The 14,173-nt window shown below is 43.3% G+C and overlaps 1 protein-coding gene across 1 annotated transcript in view; it reads left to right on the forward strand.

The window, feature by feature from the left end:
• The first annotated feature begins 2,037 nt into the window (after positions 1-2,037).
• Positions 2,038-14,173, forward strand: part of LOC144720020 (uncharacterized) — a 31,814-nt gene continuing 19,678 nt past the window's right edge. The window contains exons 1-9 of the mRNA XM_078596437.1: positions 2,038-2,144; positions 2,276-2,450; positions 3,436-3,638; positions 4,668-4,818; positions 5,748-5,974; positions 8,291-8,423; positions 11,228-11,406; positions 12,230-12,343; positions 13,132-13,433. Coding sequence (XP_078452563.1) covers positions 2,105-2,144; positions 2,276-2,450; positions 3,436-3,638; positions 4,668-4,818; positions 5,748-5,974; positions 8,291-8,423; positions 11,228-11,406; positions 12,230-12,343; positions 13,132-13,433 — 1,524 coding nt within the window. The 5' untranslated portion in view covers positions 2,038-2,104. The remainder of the gene's footprint in view (positions 2,145-2,275; positions 2,451-3,435; positions 3,639-4,667; positions 4,819-5,747; positions 5,975-8,290; positions 8,424-11,227; positions 11,407-12,229; positions 12,344-13,131; positions 13,434-14,173) is intronic.

Genomic DNA, 14,173 nt, shown 5'->3' on the forward strand with positions numbered 1-14,173 from the left:
CCGTGTTATCCATCCTGACTGGTTATTCAAAAACACGCGTCTATTTTGATCTTCAAACACAATTAAAACTCGGTGAACTCGTCTCAATATGAAGTGCGTCGACTGAACATCTGCTGTAACAGTAGACCGATGTACAGACGAGTGTTAGTACTGAAGTCCAGGCAGCAGCAGTACGAACAGAGCACCGTGGCAGCTAAAATCTTGAGCCAGTGGCAGTCTGCAGTGAGGCCAGATTCAAGGATGTGTAATCCATGGGTCAGGCCGCCAAACTATGTCAGACTCACTGCTGAGCTGCGTGACAGCTAGCAGTCAGGGGTACGGTGGTGTACAAGTGACACCTCTCCCACAGTCCTACTTCTCCTGAAGAAACTCAACGGTGGCTCATTTGAAGGCCAACGGAGACAAATTATTATCGAGGCTTCACCCCCCCCCCCCCCCGTTTCATATGCGTACATTGTCAGTAGACACCCCATATGCAAGCGGACGCATTTGGGTTACCCCCCCTCCCCCCTCCATGCGTACGTACTAAATGGATGGCCCCTTACTGGGCAGTTGGAGGCAGTCGCCCTCCAGCAACAACGAAGGGCAGAGGAGCGACGCTCACAACAACGAGCGGAACGCCATGCGGCTAAAACACAGCAGTTGACACGGTCGGGGGCACAGGTGGTGCATCAGGCAGTCATCTCAGTTAGTCGACCCATGGCACCTGCTGGGTCTGCCCCGTGACCTCCTGGCAGCGGGCGTTCGACACTTCACGTGGCCTTAACGTGCACATAGCCTGGCACAGGCGTCGTGGAGACGTCACCGCCACTTAGTGGCGAATTGGCGGTGGTTGTTCTTGTGTATGGGTACGCGCGTGCCCCGTGTATGTGAGTGCAGTTGTGGTGACTTATTGCACCCCTTCCGACTACGATCTATTATCAGAACCCAAGGTAAGTGGGAATAAAAATCTGTTTACGTTACTTTAGTTAGTTTTATTTACAATACAGTTTTTACGTACAGTGTTACATGCAAATGTACAATATTTGTTTTTAATAACGAGATTATCAATGCTTCTCTATTTGTTGAACCGTAACACATTTCATAACACCGATCTTTTGGCAATTAAAGTGCATCATTGTGTTCGGGCTTACGAACCGTTCGACTTACGAACGGGCTTAAGAAATCAATGATGTTCGTAAGTCGGAGACCGGCTGTAATGAGTATTAAAAATCACCCAATATCTCTAGATTTGAAGCTTTCGTGACTGCAAGGGTTCATATTCTTAGGTTTTTTCGGTAAAGTCACGTAGGTAAAAAATAAAATTAATTAAAATAAAATAAAAATCACGACGTTTCGGAGGCAACACAAGCTTCCGTCTTCAGGTGGAACCGTCACAGCCACGACAGCTGTATCAAGTAAATGAGAGATTACAAGAGCTACCACTCCGTTTATATAATGGTTGAAGAGGGGAAGGGCCAATATCTATCCACTGTTAGATGAGGGCCTCCCCAATACCTCTTCAGAGGTCTCTAATGCAACAATCCATATAGCTCCTGCAAATGAGCTGATTTCATTGCTGCACACCGATGGTGGAAGTCATTGAGGAACATTTAACAACTGAATAAAGAAGGCTATGAAGGTTGGTCGAAGATGAAACAGCAAAATCAAAGTCAAATACGACAAGATTGCTCAAACTATTGAGCATATATATTTTAAGTATAACTGAAAAGCACATTAGAGTATATGTTAACCTAGCACAAATATATTGAAAGGTCAACCGGCATGAGGACAACTCAAATAACAAGGCAGCTGAGAGTAAGTACGCCCACGTTTAGCCAACTGACTTTAATAATAAAAAAGACACGTACTGCTTTTCCTACAGAAGTAATGCGCCTTAAATGAACACAAATGCTCGCACACTCGAGTGTGTGTGTGTGTGCGCGCACACACGTGTGATGTGAATGGGCGTGGAGTTTCCGAGCATCAGAAATGTGGTTTGTTGGGTTTTAAGAAATTGTCACGTCATGAGCCACTATAAGAGACCCGTGCCAGTGGTCAAGGCTCATCGAGAAAGGCGTTGGGGGCTCGCGTGCTACAGGCATAGACAACGAGCGTCGTCACCATGAGGCTCATTGCCAGCCTTCTCACCTGTTTCCTCCTGGGTGAGTCACCTGCACTTTCCAGCTGAAATGTATCATCGCCTGTGCTTTGGGATGCGATGTGGCTTCATTTGAATAATGAAGAATAGAAAATGTGTTCAACTTTACGATTATTTCTTTTGTTTCTTTTTCAGTTGGCGATGTGCAGGGCAACTGGGAGGGTTCATTGCAACGGGTGTTGAGCTATCCAGGCACCTGCCACAAACAGCTGCAGGGCTCGGGTTACTTTACCATTCCCTACAACGAGAGTTGCCTCTACACGATGAACGTTGACGCAGATGAAGTGGTCAGCCTCTCTCTGAATTACTAGTAAGCAGTGTTATATTTTTGAAATCTCTTGTTTTTATGAAGGGAGATAAGCGGAAGAAGATACGCGCTGTACAACGGAGGAGATGCAGTATGGTATAGTTGGGTGGATAGGCAATGAGGGGACACTCAGGAGGGCCATAATCGTGCAACGCTAAGCCAATGGACCGTGTATGGTATGGTCAATTTTACTATGCACAGCAGGAGAGTTGTGATAAAGTTAGCATCAGAAACAGCATCAACATATCTTTGTTATTTTTTACAATTAAGATACCATCGTGAAGAAGAGACGTGCATGAATGCAGTCAACTCAGACTGTTGTAAATCGTCACATTGGTGAAATAATAGCCCAAACTGTCAGTTAGAGCTGATGGGTATATGTTGGTTGAGACACGGAAGACTTGGGAATGGCGGGGGGAGGGGGGGTCAGTGAAGAGGTTTTGAGCTTCCCCCTAGCGCTGTAACAGAATAAAATGAATCCGCGACAGAATGAATAATACATCACATTTTCAGGCCCAAATGTAGAGACATTGGGCGTGGCTTTGCCCATGTAAGGAATATACTGCATCGGGAATTGACGATACAAAGTTGGATTAAACGGGAATCGTCGAGATTTTTAACGATCCAAAGCTCGATCACTGCTCGATAACTTCTCAAAGACACACCCCCCCCCCATGGACACATGTATTGAAAATGCCATAGCTTGATTACTGTTCGATTCCATCGATGCAAGTATTCAAAATTTCGAAACTCGATCCATGCTCGAACACATGGACATGTGTATAAAAATGATGTCATAGCTCGATCACTGTTCAAATATCGCTCGAACACGTAGACACATTCAAGCCATTTAAAGAATCAAGATACTGCTGAGCAATACAGACATTGCATCTGAAACATATATACCGTCTATACTGGCTAGGTAAGAGAGGCAATCTGACACACCACAGGGACGTGGAGGGTTATGTTTATATTTTGTTGTCCACAGTTTCCCCTACTGCCTGAACAACAACACTGGAGGGAGCGTGCATGATGGGCCAGACAATATGGCACCCATTTTATCCACGTTTTCCTGCGGCTATAATACTGCAGGCTTCGTGTCAACAAACTCAACCCTCTCTGTATACTACTTCCAAAGTAGCAACAATTATTCCTTGTCATACGTCTATATCTCATTCTATGCATCACCTGGTGGGTACCACACTCACACACACACACTGACACTTGTTGGGTAATGTTATTCAATCATTCATGCTCGAAGTTTGAGTCAGATCAAAGTCCACTAAGATACATTTTTAATTAGTTAACACTGGAATAAGCCCATTGAAGTCCTGGCAAAAACCTCGTGAAATTAAGTCAATAAAATAATTTACACAACAAGGTGAGAGTGAGTGAAATTTTATTAACTACAGCCAATTCAATGATCGAATTTTGCAAGTGTAAGCTAGACATTATGCTTGTTTACTCAGGAAAACCTCGCTGAGTCTCATTAATCCATTGAGAAGGGTCCTGTAAAGTTTTTTGCATGGGGGGATGATTGCTGTGTAGATTCCAAATGAGTAATTTGCAGAGTACATTTTCAAACTTGGACCATGACGGTGCCACCACAGAATGGCCTACTCTTGCGAATAGTATCACTGGATCATTAATGTCTGCTGTGAACCAGACAGGTGTGCATTTTATTGTTAATGCACCCGCAGTAATAACCAGGGTGGCCACTGGATTCGAACTGTGAATCTCTGCAACAAGCACCGATCACGCTACCACTAGCCCATGGGAATCAAACTTATTTAAAGCAGCTTTTAAAAAAGTTCTTATGTTACGCTTGGAATAACGCACCTGTTGGCCAATGAGTTGGAGGTATTATTTTTTTTCAGGACATTGTGCATCATTATATGCAAACATGCATAGGTTTTTTTCCACAGTTGAACATTTCACGTTTTGAACATAGAGAGTTAATTCGGGGTGTAGGTGTTCTATTGTATGCAAAGGTGTCCGCCAGAATTTTGGTTCTCACCTCGTATCCTTTTGACACACTGATTTTCTGCCAAGTAACATTACCAAACAAAGAAAAATCGTATTCATTCAGCATCACCTTACAAGTTTGAAGACTTACACGTGAGCATTTTCGAGATAAACTTGACAAACATGTGTATATTGGTATAAGAAGTACAGTTTATGTAAGAAGTGTTCCTGCTAACATTGTGCTTTGTTTCTCAGCTTCCTCGAGGTGTGGGGGGAGGCTGGATGCTCAAAATATGATGCTGACATCTCCAAACTACCCACACAACTATGAGTACAACTCCAGTTGCACTTGGGAAGTCTACGCTCCACCCGGATTTATTATTTATCTATATATCAATGATTTTGAGTGAGTATGGAGTGTGCCATGAGAAAATCAATCTTACGGACTTTGCAACATAATTGTCTGTGGACAATTTGTGCTTTAAAAATAATTCCTGCCACAACTGTGGGGTATTTAAAACCGATAAAGATTACGATTCTCTCTTGGCTGATTTGCTCTAACTTGTTACCCTGAATTGTCACAATTGATCAAATTTCAGGGGGCGGATGAGTGAGGGAGAATTGTTGTATGCTTACTTATTTGGCTGGGATGACTTAAATTCTTTAATAAATTATACGACTTTCATGAATCATACTTAGATGCTCAAATGACATTTCAGCAGGGTCATATTACATTTCGCCACCTCAAAGTTGTTTTGGTATTTTGGGTTTTAGTGTGACATAACTCATGAGCATTTTAGCCATCACCATGATGCACATTAAATATATTTAATGGAAATGATGCTTCGCATTCAATGTAGGTCAAATAATAGGGGAAGCTCCCCCATTGTTCAGTCTGCATACTTTCTATCTACAGAAATTCCAATCTTGATTTGAAGCTTTCGTGACTGCAGGAATCCATACTCTTTGGTTCTTTCGGTAAAGTCACGTAGGTAGAAAATAAAATAAATCACGACGTTTCAGGCGCAACACAAGTGTCCGTCATCGCTTTCCCACCTGATGACGGACGCTTGTGTTGCGCCCGAAACGTGATTTATTTTCTTTTTACCTACGTGACTTTACCGAAAGAACTAAAGAGTGTGCATAAACTCCACCAATACATATAGAATTGAACCAGAATTAACTAAATTGACTAAAAAGGAAGAAACTATATTCGGAATTGATTCCTAAATGGACAGGGAATTGTTGTCGGCTTCCAGCTCTTGCCACTTTGGGTTATATCACTTTATTTTAGAAACTCTGCTGTTCATTATTGATCAATTTCTTGTCGCTCAGGGTACTGGATGAGCCCGGGGCTGATAGAACTCGCAGTCACAACCGGCAGTGCGACCACGACAGCCTCACCGTCCTGGAGAACGACAAAGGAAGCAGCTCGGTGGTGACTCGTCTTTGTGGGATCCTGCCAGCCAGCCAAGTGTCCACCATTGGCAACATGACCCTGCAATTCACCTCGGATGGCTCGGGGAATGGAAGGGGGTTTAGCCTTAGCTTCTACCGCAACGGTAAGAGGCTCGGTGGCTATAGTCTCTAAAATGTTGGCGAGTGCACGGAGGCATTAGGAGACCCTTTATGATCTCCTACTTGGTCTCCGTGAGCTCGATGTGCTGGGCTATTTAGTAAAGAGGGGAGAAGTCTGTGGATGTAGGGTCATATCTCTTTTTTTGTAGGTATGTATGTATGTTGAACTTGTTTCGCACTGTATGAAGCCAAACGTGCTAAGTGGAGGTGCGGGCGTATTTTCTAAAATCTTAGTGCTTCAAATACACAAGAGTTGCCTATCTCAACAATGCTTTTTGGGTTCTGTAACATTTATGAAACGTTTCAGTTGAGGCATCGTTTAACTTACATTTTTGCTTTTCTCAGTTGTTTGAAAAGTAGTGACTCGATTTATAATCATTTTTTATAACGACACATGCATATTCGTGACACATTTCAGCTGGTATACTCAACTAAAATGTAAAAATATTCATTGTATTATCTTTGTACAACATGAGGTTTTGGTAAGTGAGGTGGATTGAGTGAAACTGGTAGTTCTCGTGCATATCAAAGAAACTTTATAGGCATCTAGATACACAGGGAAGCACAATTCCACTGGGAACGGTGTACAAAAACCGCACAGACACACGCATCACCGAATGTGTAAAGCTGGCTAAATCTCAGGCAGTGAACTGGCAGGTAACCACAGCATGTTAAAGGTATTGGCCTAGAGCTGAAAAACGAACGTTATGGGTTTGATCCCTCCAATAAGAAACAATAATCATCACATTTTTGGTAAATATTGCTCCCAATCGACTGCAATTGATATTATTTTCTATTTCACCAGCTAATTCTATCCTTTTAAATGGTCTGGTTATTAGCATAGGTAACCGTGCCCCACTATTGGCGTGCAAAAGTGACTCAAAGGAGTAGGGCACGGGCAATATAGGGGTAAAAGTGCACGAGGCTTGAAGTCAACCCGTATCCATCTGTACAGCTGTTTCTCCTGCTGATTCTAAGTCCTGTCACAGCCAGGAAAGTGAGTTGAGCTTGGGCTATTTACAGTGAAAAACTGACCACCAAACAATGCTCATCCTGCCCTATTGGAAAAGTGGCAGGGTAACTTAACACATAGGTTTTTGCAGCCTATATTATGATTCATGCTTGATTTTTGGGTTAGGGCACGTGATGATTTGGCAAATGATTTGTTAAGACCCTCAGCCCGACACAGCCAAACAAAATGAGTGATCACACGCACGAGCATTTAATGTGTCAATTATACTTTTTTCAGCTCAACGTTAAATTGAATTCTCACAAGTAAATGTAGAAATTAGATACGGTGTATTTGATACTGCATCACATATCATCAGGAGAAGATCCAGGATGTCAATACAAATCTAGGAAGTGTGAATTTCTGACTTCGTTGAGTTTTTGTTTTTCTTCCTGACTCTCACTTGCTCGTGGGCTGAAACAATAATAGTTGGTGCGTTAAATGCTCGTACACCACGCGACAATCTCATTGGCTTGGCTGTGGTCGGGTGGTGGATGGTCTTAACGACGCAATTTTTTTGTCAGATCATTATCTGGCCCCGCCTGAAAACATCTATTACGGATAAAAGTTTTAGGCAACCTGGAGCTGGTGAATATCTCCAAGGCCACTGCTGCACAATTCGCGCAAACCGTGACAATGCAGCTGGTGACTTGATGGTGGGGTTGATGGATCACTATGAGAGTTGGCACTGTATTGCCCATGTAAGCAGTAGAGCAAGGAAGTCACTACCCGATATGCAGTATGGTGGCCTTACAAATAATCAGAACCGGCCCTAGACCTTTGGGGCCCTAAGAAAAATTTGGTTGGAGGCCCCTTTGATGTATGATTTTTTTCACCCACTAGCTAGCAGTGACTCTAGGGGGCCCTCTGCTGGCCACGGGGCCCTTTGCAATTGCAAGGGTCGCTTAGTGGCTGGGCCGGCTCTGCAAATAATGGATGAGATGAAACGGTCAGTCTTGTAGACAGAGTCCTCAACATGGATAGTGGCATCAAGGAATGACGTTCACGGAAACAGTGATAATGGTGGTGCCGATAGGAGAGTAAGGAGGTGCATAACTGCCAGTAAGTGACTCGAGTGAATAGGTGAGTGATGTTCACGAGAACAGTGACCATGTGACTAGCGATAGCAGAGTGATGAGGTGAATGACGGGAGTACATTTTTAGTGCTTGTGTTCTTGCCGCAGTCTTACTCTTGATAAGCAATCCCAATGAAGGGGTTTTGTTTTTAACTCATTTATCGTTTAATGTTTCTTTCATTCTGTCTGACGCCTCTCGTTGCCCACAAAATCAGAGAACGTCTGTGGAGGAACACTGGAAGGTACTAATGGTACATTTGGCAGCAACTACAGTTATCAGTCCTGTTATTGGCATATCACTGTCCCCGAAGGAAGCGTCGTCTACATCAATGCATCATCAAATTGCAGGTAAAGATCACTGCCTTAGTAGTCTGTGTGCTTGGCAGATTGTGGAGGAGCGGTCGAGTGGGAAGTCGGGGGGCAGAGGCGGTGTATGTGTCGTTTTTGTAAGTATGGTATAGTGACAGACAGGCGCATGCATGACAGGGCACAACAGTCTGGGCCCCTTCATTCCGACCAAAAGCCAATAAATAAAATCCGTGCCTGCATCCCCTATTTGCTGTATTAATGTAAAGTGCAGTGGAATTAGCCGTGTTTTGAGAATTCACGAGCTGAGATTCTACTTGTGGATGTGTGGCATTCTGAATATGGGACATTTACACAAGTTAAATCGAATGTGGTTATTGTTACTTATTCCACACTATTCATGATGCTTAAAATGGTTCCAGACTGACAAAGCCATGGCAGTGGAATGAACTGTCTTGCTCGTCGGGAATATAACAAGAAACGTTTATTTCGATCACCAACGTTTGTCCAATTTCTCCCTCAATCCAATAATCAAATACAGCCATGGCCATCTGTGTCAACAACAACAACAACTCTTTTATCAAAATAACAAAAACACAGCCACCTCTCTCTCGCTGCCCTCATCCCCCACCCCACACATCCGGCCGGCACCCCCCCCACCCCACCGGATCTCTCTCCATGGCTGCCCCCCATTTCCATGAGGCTCATCCCAGGCATAAAATATTTTAAAAAATACTCTTAACTTGACTGAGAAAATATTATATCCTCCCCATCCTTCCATTCTCGGTCATTAAATTCTAAACATTTCTACTGGGACTGCAGACTGAGCTGTTGAAGTAAACTCACAATATGTCAATGACGCAGGGGATTGTGAAGGGAAGGACGATATTGTTTGGTGTAAATATGGCATTGTGAAGTAAAGATATCGCATACAAGGTTTGTTCATGTCAAAGCATTGTTTTTTTTGCAGTTGTGGATCACATTCAGCATCATTAGGCGATTTGCCCGAGTTGAATTGGTGTGTTTGCTCAGGTGACAACTTTATTTAGCTGTCAGGTGGAGGAGGGTAGACAACACACATTGCCATTGCACTTGCACGACCTGACCAAAAAACCAATTACAATTATAACATTGGTCTCAAAACCTGAGAGTAAAATATTTTACTCATTTCACCTACAAAATTCCTTGATGGTACATGTGTGTATAAGTATGTGGAGAGTGGTGGCGTAGAGGTGAATGTGCTGCATTACGAAACCGGCGACCTGAGTCTGATTCCCGCTCATGGCCAACACCAGTGACAATTATTGAAACCACTTCTGGGCCTATCAGAGGTCAACTCGGCCTAAAATAAGTACCTGGTGCAATGTGTAAACCTTGCCACTAGGGATACAAAGGTGCCCGGGTGTTGTGTTGATCGTGTGTATCAGCAGGATTTGACCGCAACTGGTCAGCTCCTTACATGGACAGGGATTGCGCCGTGCAGTCTTGACATTGTGGCAGAATCTACTTGCCCTGCCCCTATTTTAAAATAGTGGGGCACAATAGGAATGGACCACTCTTTTAATGATTTCCTTGTGTAGCAATGGAGTAAAGCGTGGTTTTGTGGAGGTCCTTATGCGCTGTGCAGTACATCATCAATGCACGTGTGTACACCAGCATGCGATACTGAGTCGGGCCTGTAGGTGGCTGGCAGGGTTATTGAGTCACCTGACATGTACACCAGTCACGTGGTTAATGGCGACTCGGTTGAGGATTGCTGTGTGTGACGCACATGCTGGTGCATTTTATAGGCAAAGGACCCAAATGTTGTTTTTTATAGTTATAGAAATGTTCCAGTCCTTAAGCTTGGCTTTGAATTGGTAGTTTGTGATATATTCAATTGGAGGGGGTTTATCACTGTACACGGTAAAATATTACGTACTGTAGTTAATACTGCTAATTCTCTAACCCTAATAGTGTTTATTCTATAACCATGCCCATGCACCCCGAGTATGACTACTTGCAGTGCTATTAAGAATATAACACATGTACAGTAGTAAGTTGTATAATGGTGACAAGTACAGTTAATATACAGTATACACACAGGACATAATGGATGTAAGATATTAAGTAGATGTTATAGATAGACATACAGCTTAGGATTAAAGTAATATTCGAATAGTGAAGTGTAAAGGTTATGATTAAAGACAAAGATGGTTTATGAATAGTGTAATTGGGTTTAAGGGAAACTTATTGAGTAACCTGACCCGTACACCGGTCACGTGGTTAATGGCGACTCGGTTGAGAACTGCTGTGTGCAGCTCTCACAAATGTGTTTGTCCTCGATTTGGAGCACCTGCCCACGTGTCCTTAATTTCGAGCGTGCAACAATAGTTTGGCATTTGCAAAATATATCAATTGCAATATTTTGGCTTTGTGGAAAGTTTGTGCCAGTGGAAATATCCATAAAACCGAATATTATCTTCATGAACTGAGTCGTGGTATATTAATGTAGCACTAATGATGGCAATGAGTGTCCCACACAGCTCTGTATAGAGATGCATATCATAATCCTGTGTTATGGTTACTTATACTGGTAGGAACGAAGTGGACCAGACCACCAATAGATTATATCGTCCGTCCGTCCGTGTATCAACATCGACCCCTACTGCAAACACTTGGCAGGACCCTACAAAAACCTTTTGACTCAGTGGGGCTTTCCTGGCTTAACAAGTGTAATAATACATTATGTTTATATTATTTGGTTATTCGTTCCTACCAGCCCACCCCGCAGGGTCCTGTTTATCTTCTGCTGTTTTGTAAGTGGGTTGATGCCGGATGAATACTGATTCTTATTTCTCTGTCAGTTGGGACAGCTACTATCAATGGGCAATCTACGATGGCGACTCCACGTTTGCACCTATTCTCAGCCAAAGACACGGTTACTACTACTGGGAATGTGCACAATTTTCTGTAAAATCAACGGGGAACAGTGTCTTCATCCGCTACTATGGGGGAGCATTCACAGCTACCTACACAGCAGTAGGTATGTACATTGTACGATGATGTTAATATACTCGAATGGAGGCCTAAGTGGATGAGAATGTATGTTATATGTATGTTGAACCTGTTTTGTACTGTACGCAGCCAACGGAGATGATAATCGGAGGTGCGAGAATGGATGTCTGTGAGAGTGAGGAAGTGTGGAGACGTCCCTGCCCTTCCTCGTGATCCCCTTGGTTTGATGCCTTGTCTTGATGGATAATGGCAGTCGTGATTGGTATCAATATCTGATATGGGCACCAATTCAGTCAGTTCAGGCTTATAGTGTGAAAATCGTCACCAGGGAGACATTGGCGTGGCGCTGGTGACAAAATCAGTAGCACCGTGTGCTCACCACGGGTAAAACGCGTGCAACTATTGTGAGGAAATTCAGTTTATTGTAAACAGCAGCTCCCACTTGCTGTGGCTCGATTGGCTCGATGTCCCTTTTGGAACTCAAAACATTGTGGGCTTGAAACTTGTCTGGGGAAACATTTTTAAAACGTTTCGACGTTAAATATATTTAATCAGTTATGTTATATATTTTGTATTGTCAGTTGATGGAAAAGTATTTTAGGAAATTCAAAATTAAGCGGTGCGGTTTTTAAGTGGATTGAACGCCGCTGCTGTGATCACGCAAGCGGGATGATCGTGGCCGCATACCAGTCGGCGGAGGCTGCCATGAAGAGACGACACCCGGCAGTGACTCACGGTCCCTCTTCTTGGTGTAGAGAGGAGGTTGTGAGTCGTGCTGCGGAGAGTTCTATCATGAGCTGTGGTAATCTTGTCATGAATTGTTTACGTATTTACCCATTTGTCTCCAATAGCTGCGGATCAGTCGTTTGACTGTGATTTCAATGGAGGCTTCTGTGGCTGGGGATCCTGGTCTGAAGATGTCTTTCACTGGGACATAGTGGACAGTCGGTCCTATCCATCATATGGTAATGCTTCATAATGAACATATGTTCACAGCTAACACTGCAACATTGTTTTAATACACAGCTATTCGAAGCATTGTTTCTCCTATTTTGTGTAGTTACAGCGAACGTGTAATTTTGCGGATGTCATTACCCTCATGTACTTTCCAACTGCTCTGCTACACCTGTCATCAATGAAATCAGGACGTTAAATGTATAGTGCATTATTTGCAAGAGTAAGCCATTGTGAGTCATTTAAATGTTTTACTTAAAATCAGGTAATTGGGATTATGCTTAGCAATTATCGCTCCCTACTGCGAAAACTTGACAGGAACCTCCTGCTTAAAAGAGTCACGATACAAGCACAGAAATAATACATCAACACAATTATTGAGGTACTTGTGTTTTTTTGTAACAATAATTTCCATGGAAATGGTCCTGGTGAATGCATAGCCTGTACTTTTCAATAAATAATTTGCAAAGGGCAATGAATGAAACATTCTTTCACCAACATAATACATTACTAACCTTTATTTTCATGCATATTTTTTATATCCCATATTTTTTTCTGAATTGGGGAGTTCAGCTTCAGGCATAGCAGTAATCTGATCGCAGTGACATCTGTAACCATTAGATAAGGATTCGCTATAAAACAATGTATATGATAAGAGACGAGTGGCTCGCACGTTCATCTATTGCTTAAATCTCCATCTGTGTGACAATTCTTATAAGCACACTTATTATTTCTACAACACACACACCTTTTCATGGATTGCCTGTTCAGTCGCAGTCTCAATTGTGTCTGTGCGCAGATGGGAGTTCCTTCACTGGAGTACGCATAAGATCTCAACCCAGGAACGGCGTGCAATTGAAAAGCCATCTGCTGAGCCCCATCTTGCAGCCTTTCAATGGAACTCGCTGCTTTCGCTTTAAATTTGGACCTTACAACAGTGCCAGTCTCACGCTCCGCGATGCATCGGGCCGCGGGGGCATGGTGGGGGACGGGAATCTCCCCCTGCTGTGGAGGCCCAGTCTGTTAAACATAGCGGACGTGGGCGGTGACCAGCAGCAGTGGTCGCAGGCGTTCGTGAACATCTCCGCGGACGTCACTCAGGTGCCCTTGTTTGAATTTTGTCTCAGTGACCTCCTGGCAGGGAGCATACCGCACTTCACGTGACGGCCTCAAAGTGCACCTATCCTTTGCACAGACGCTGTGGTGATGTCACCGCGATTTCTTGGCGTTTGGAGGCTGCTGCTGTTGCCTTTGAAGCTTGCCATTAGAAGGCTCGGGAAACATCAATGTTAATTGATATTTTATTATCAACAACGTTTAATCCATGATTGCAAGGTGTGCTTTTATACTGGAATAAAGTTTTATATGCAAATTCTGCTTATAGATTAAAACATTTGTCTTCACGTCAAAATATTGCCATCATGGGACATTTGTATGGACTCAGTTGATGCGATTGTAATTATGACCACGTATGAACACGGGTTGAAGTACACAGCCTATAGTTTAGTAAATAATACATATAGACTAGAGTATGGGAAAATGCTGTCTTGACCAGTCTAAAACAGTGGTTTTCAGCCTCATTGTTATGGCGGCCCCCCAAATCAAGACGACTCGTCCCCTTCCCCAGCCACTGCATCCACTCCCCCTTGGTTACCAAGGCCACAAGACACGGATCACGTGTCCGTGCCTTTAATCAACACGGTGTTAGTAAGGCATTCGTTGTACTTTCTCCATTTTTCAATCATCGCTCTTCACTTATGTTCGCTGTGTCCAGGAATCGAACTTGAATATTTGGGTTGATAGTGCAGTGCGCAAATCACAGCACCCAGCTTTTTTTGCAT

Source organism: Lampetra planeri, chromosome 7, assembly GCF_965212315.1.
Source record: "Lampetra planeri chromosome 7, kcLamPlan1.2.h2, whole genome shotgun sequence".
Classification (NCBI taxonomy): domain Eukaryota; kingdom Metazoa; phylum Chordata; class Hyperoartia; order Petromyzontiformes; family Petromyzontidae; genus Lampetra; species Lampetra planeri.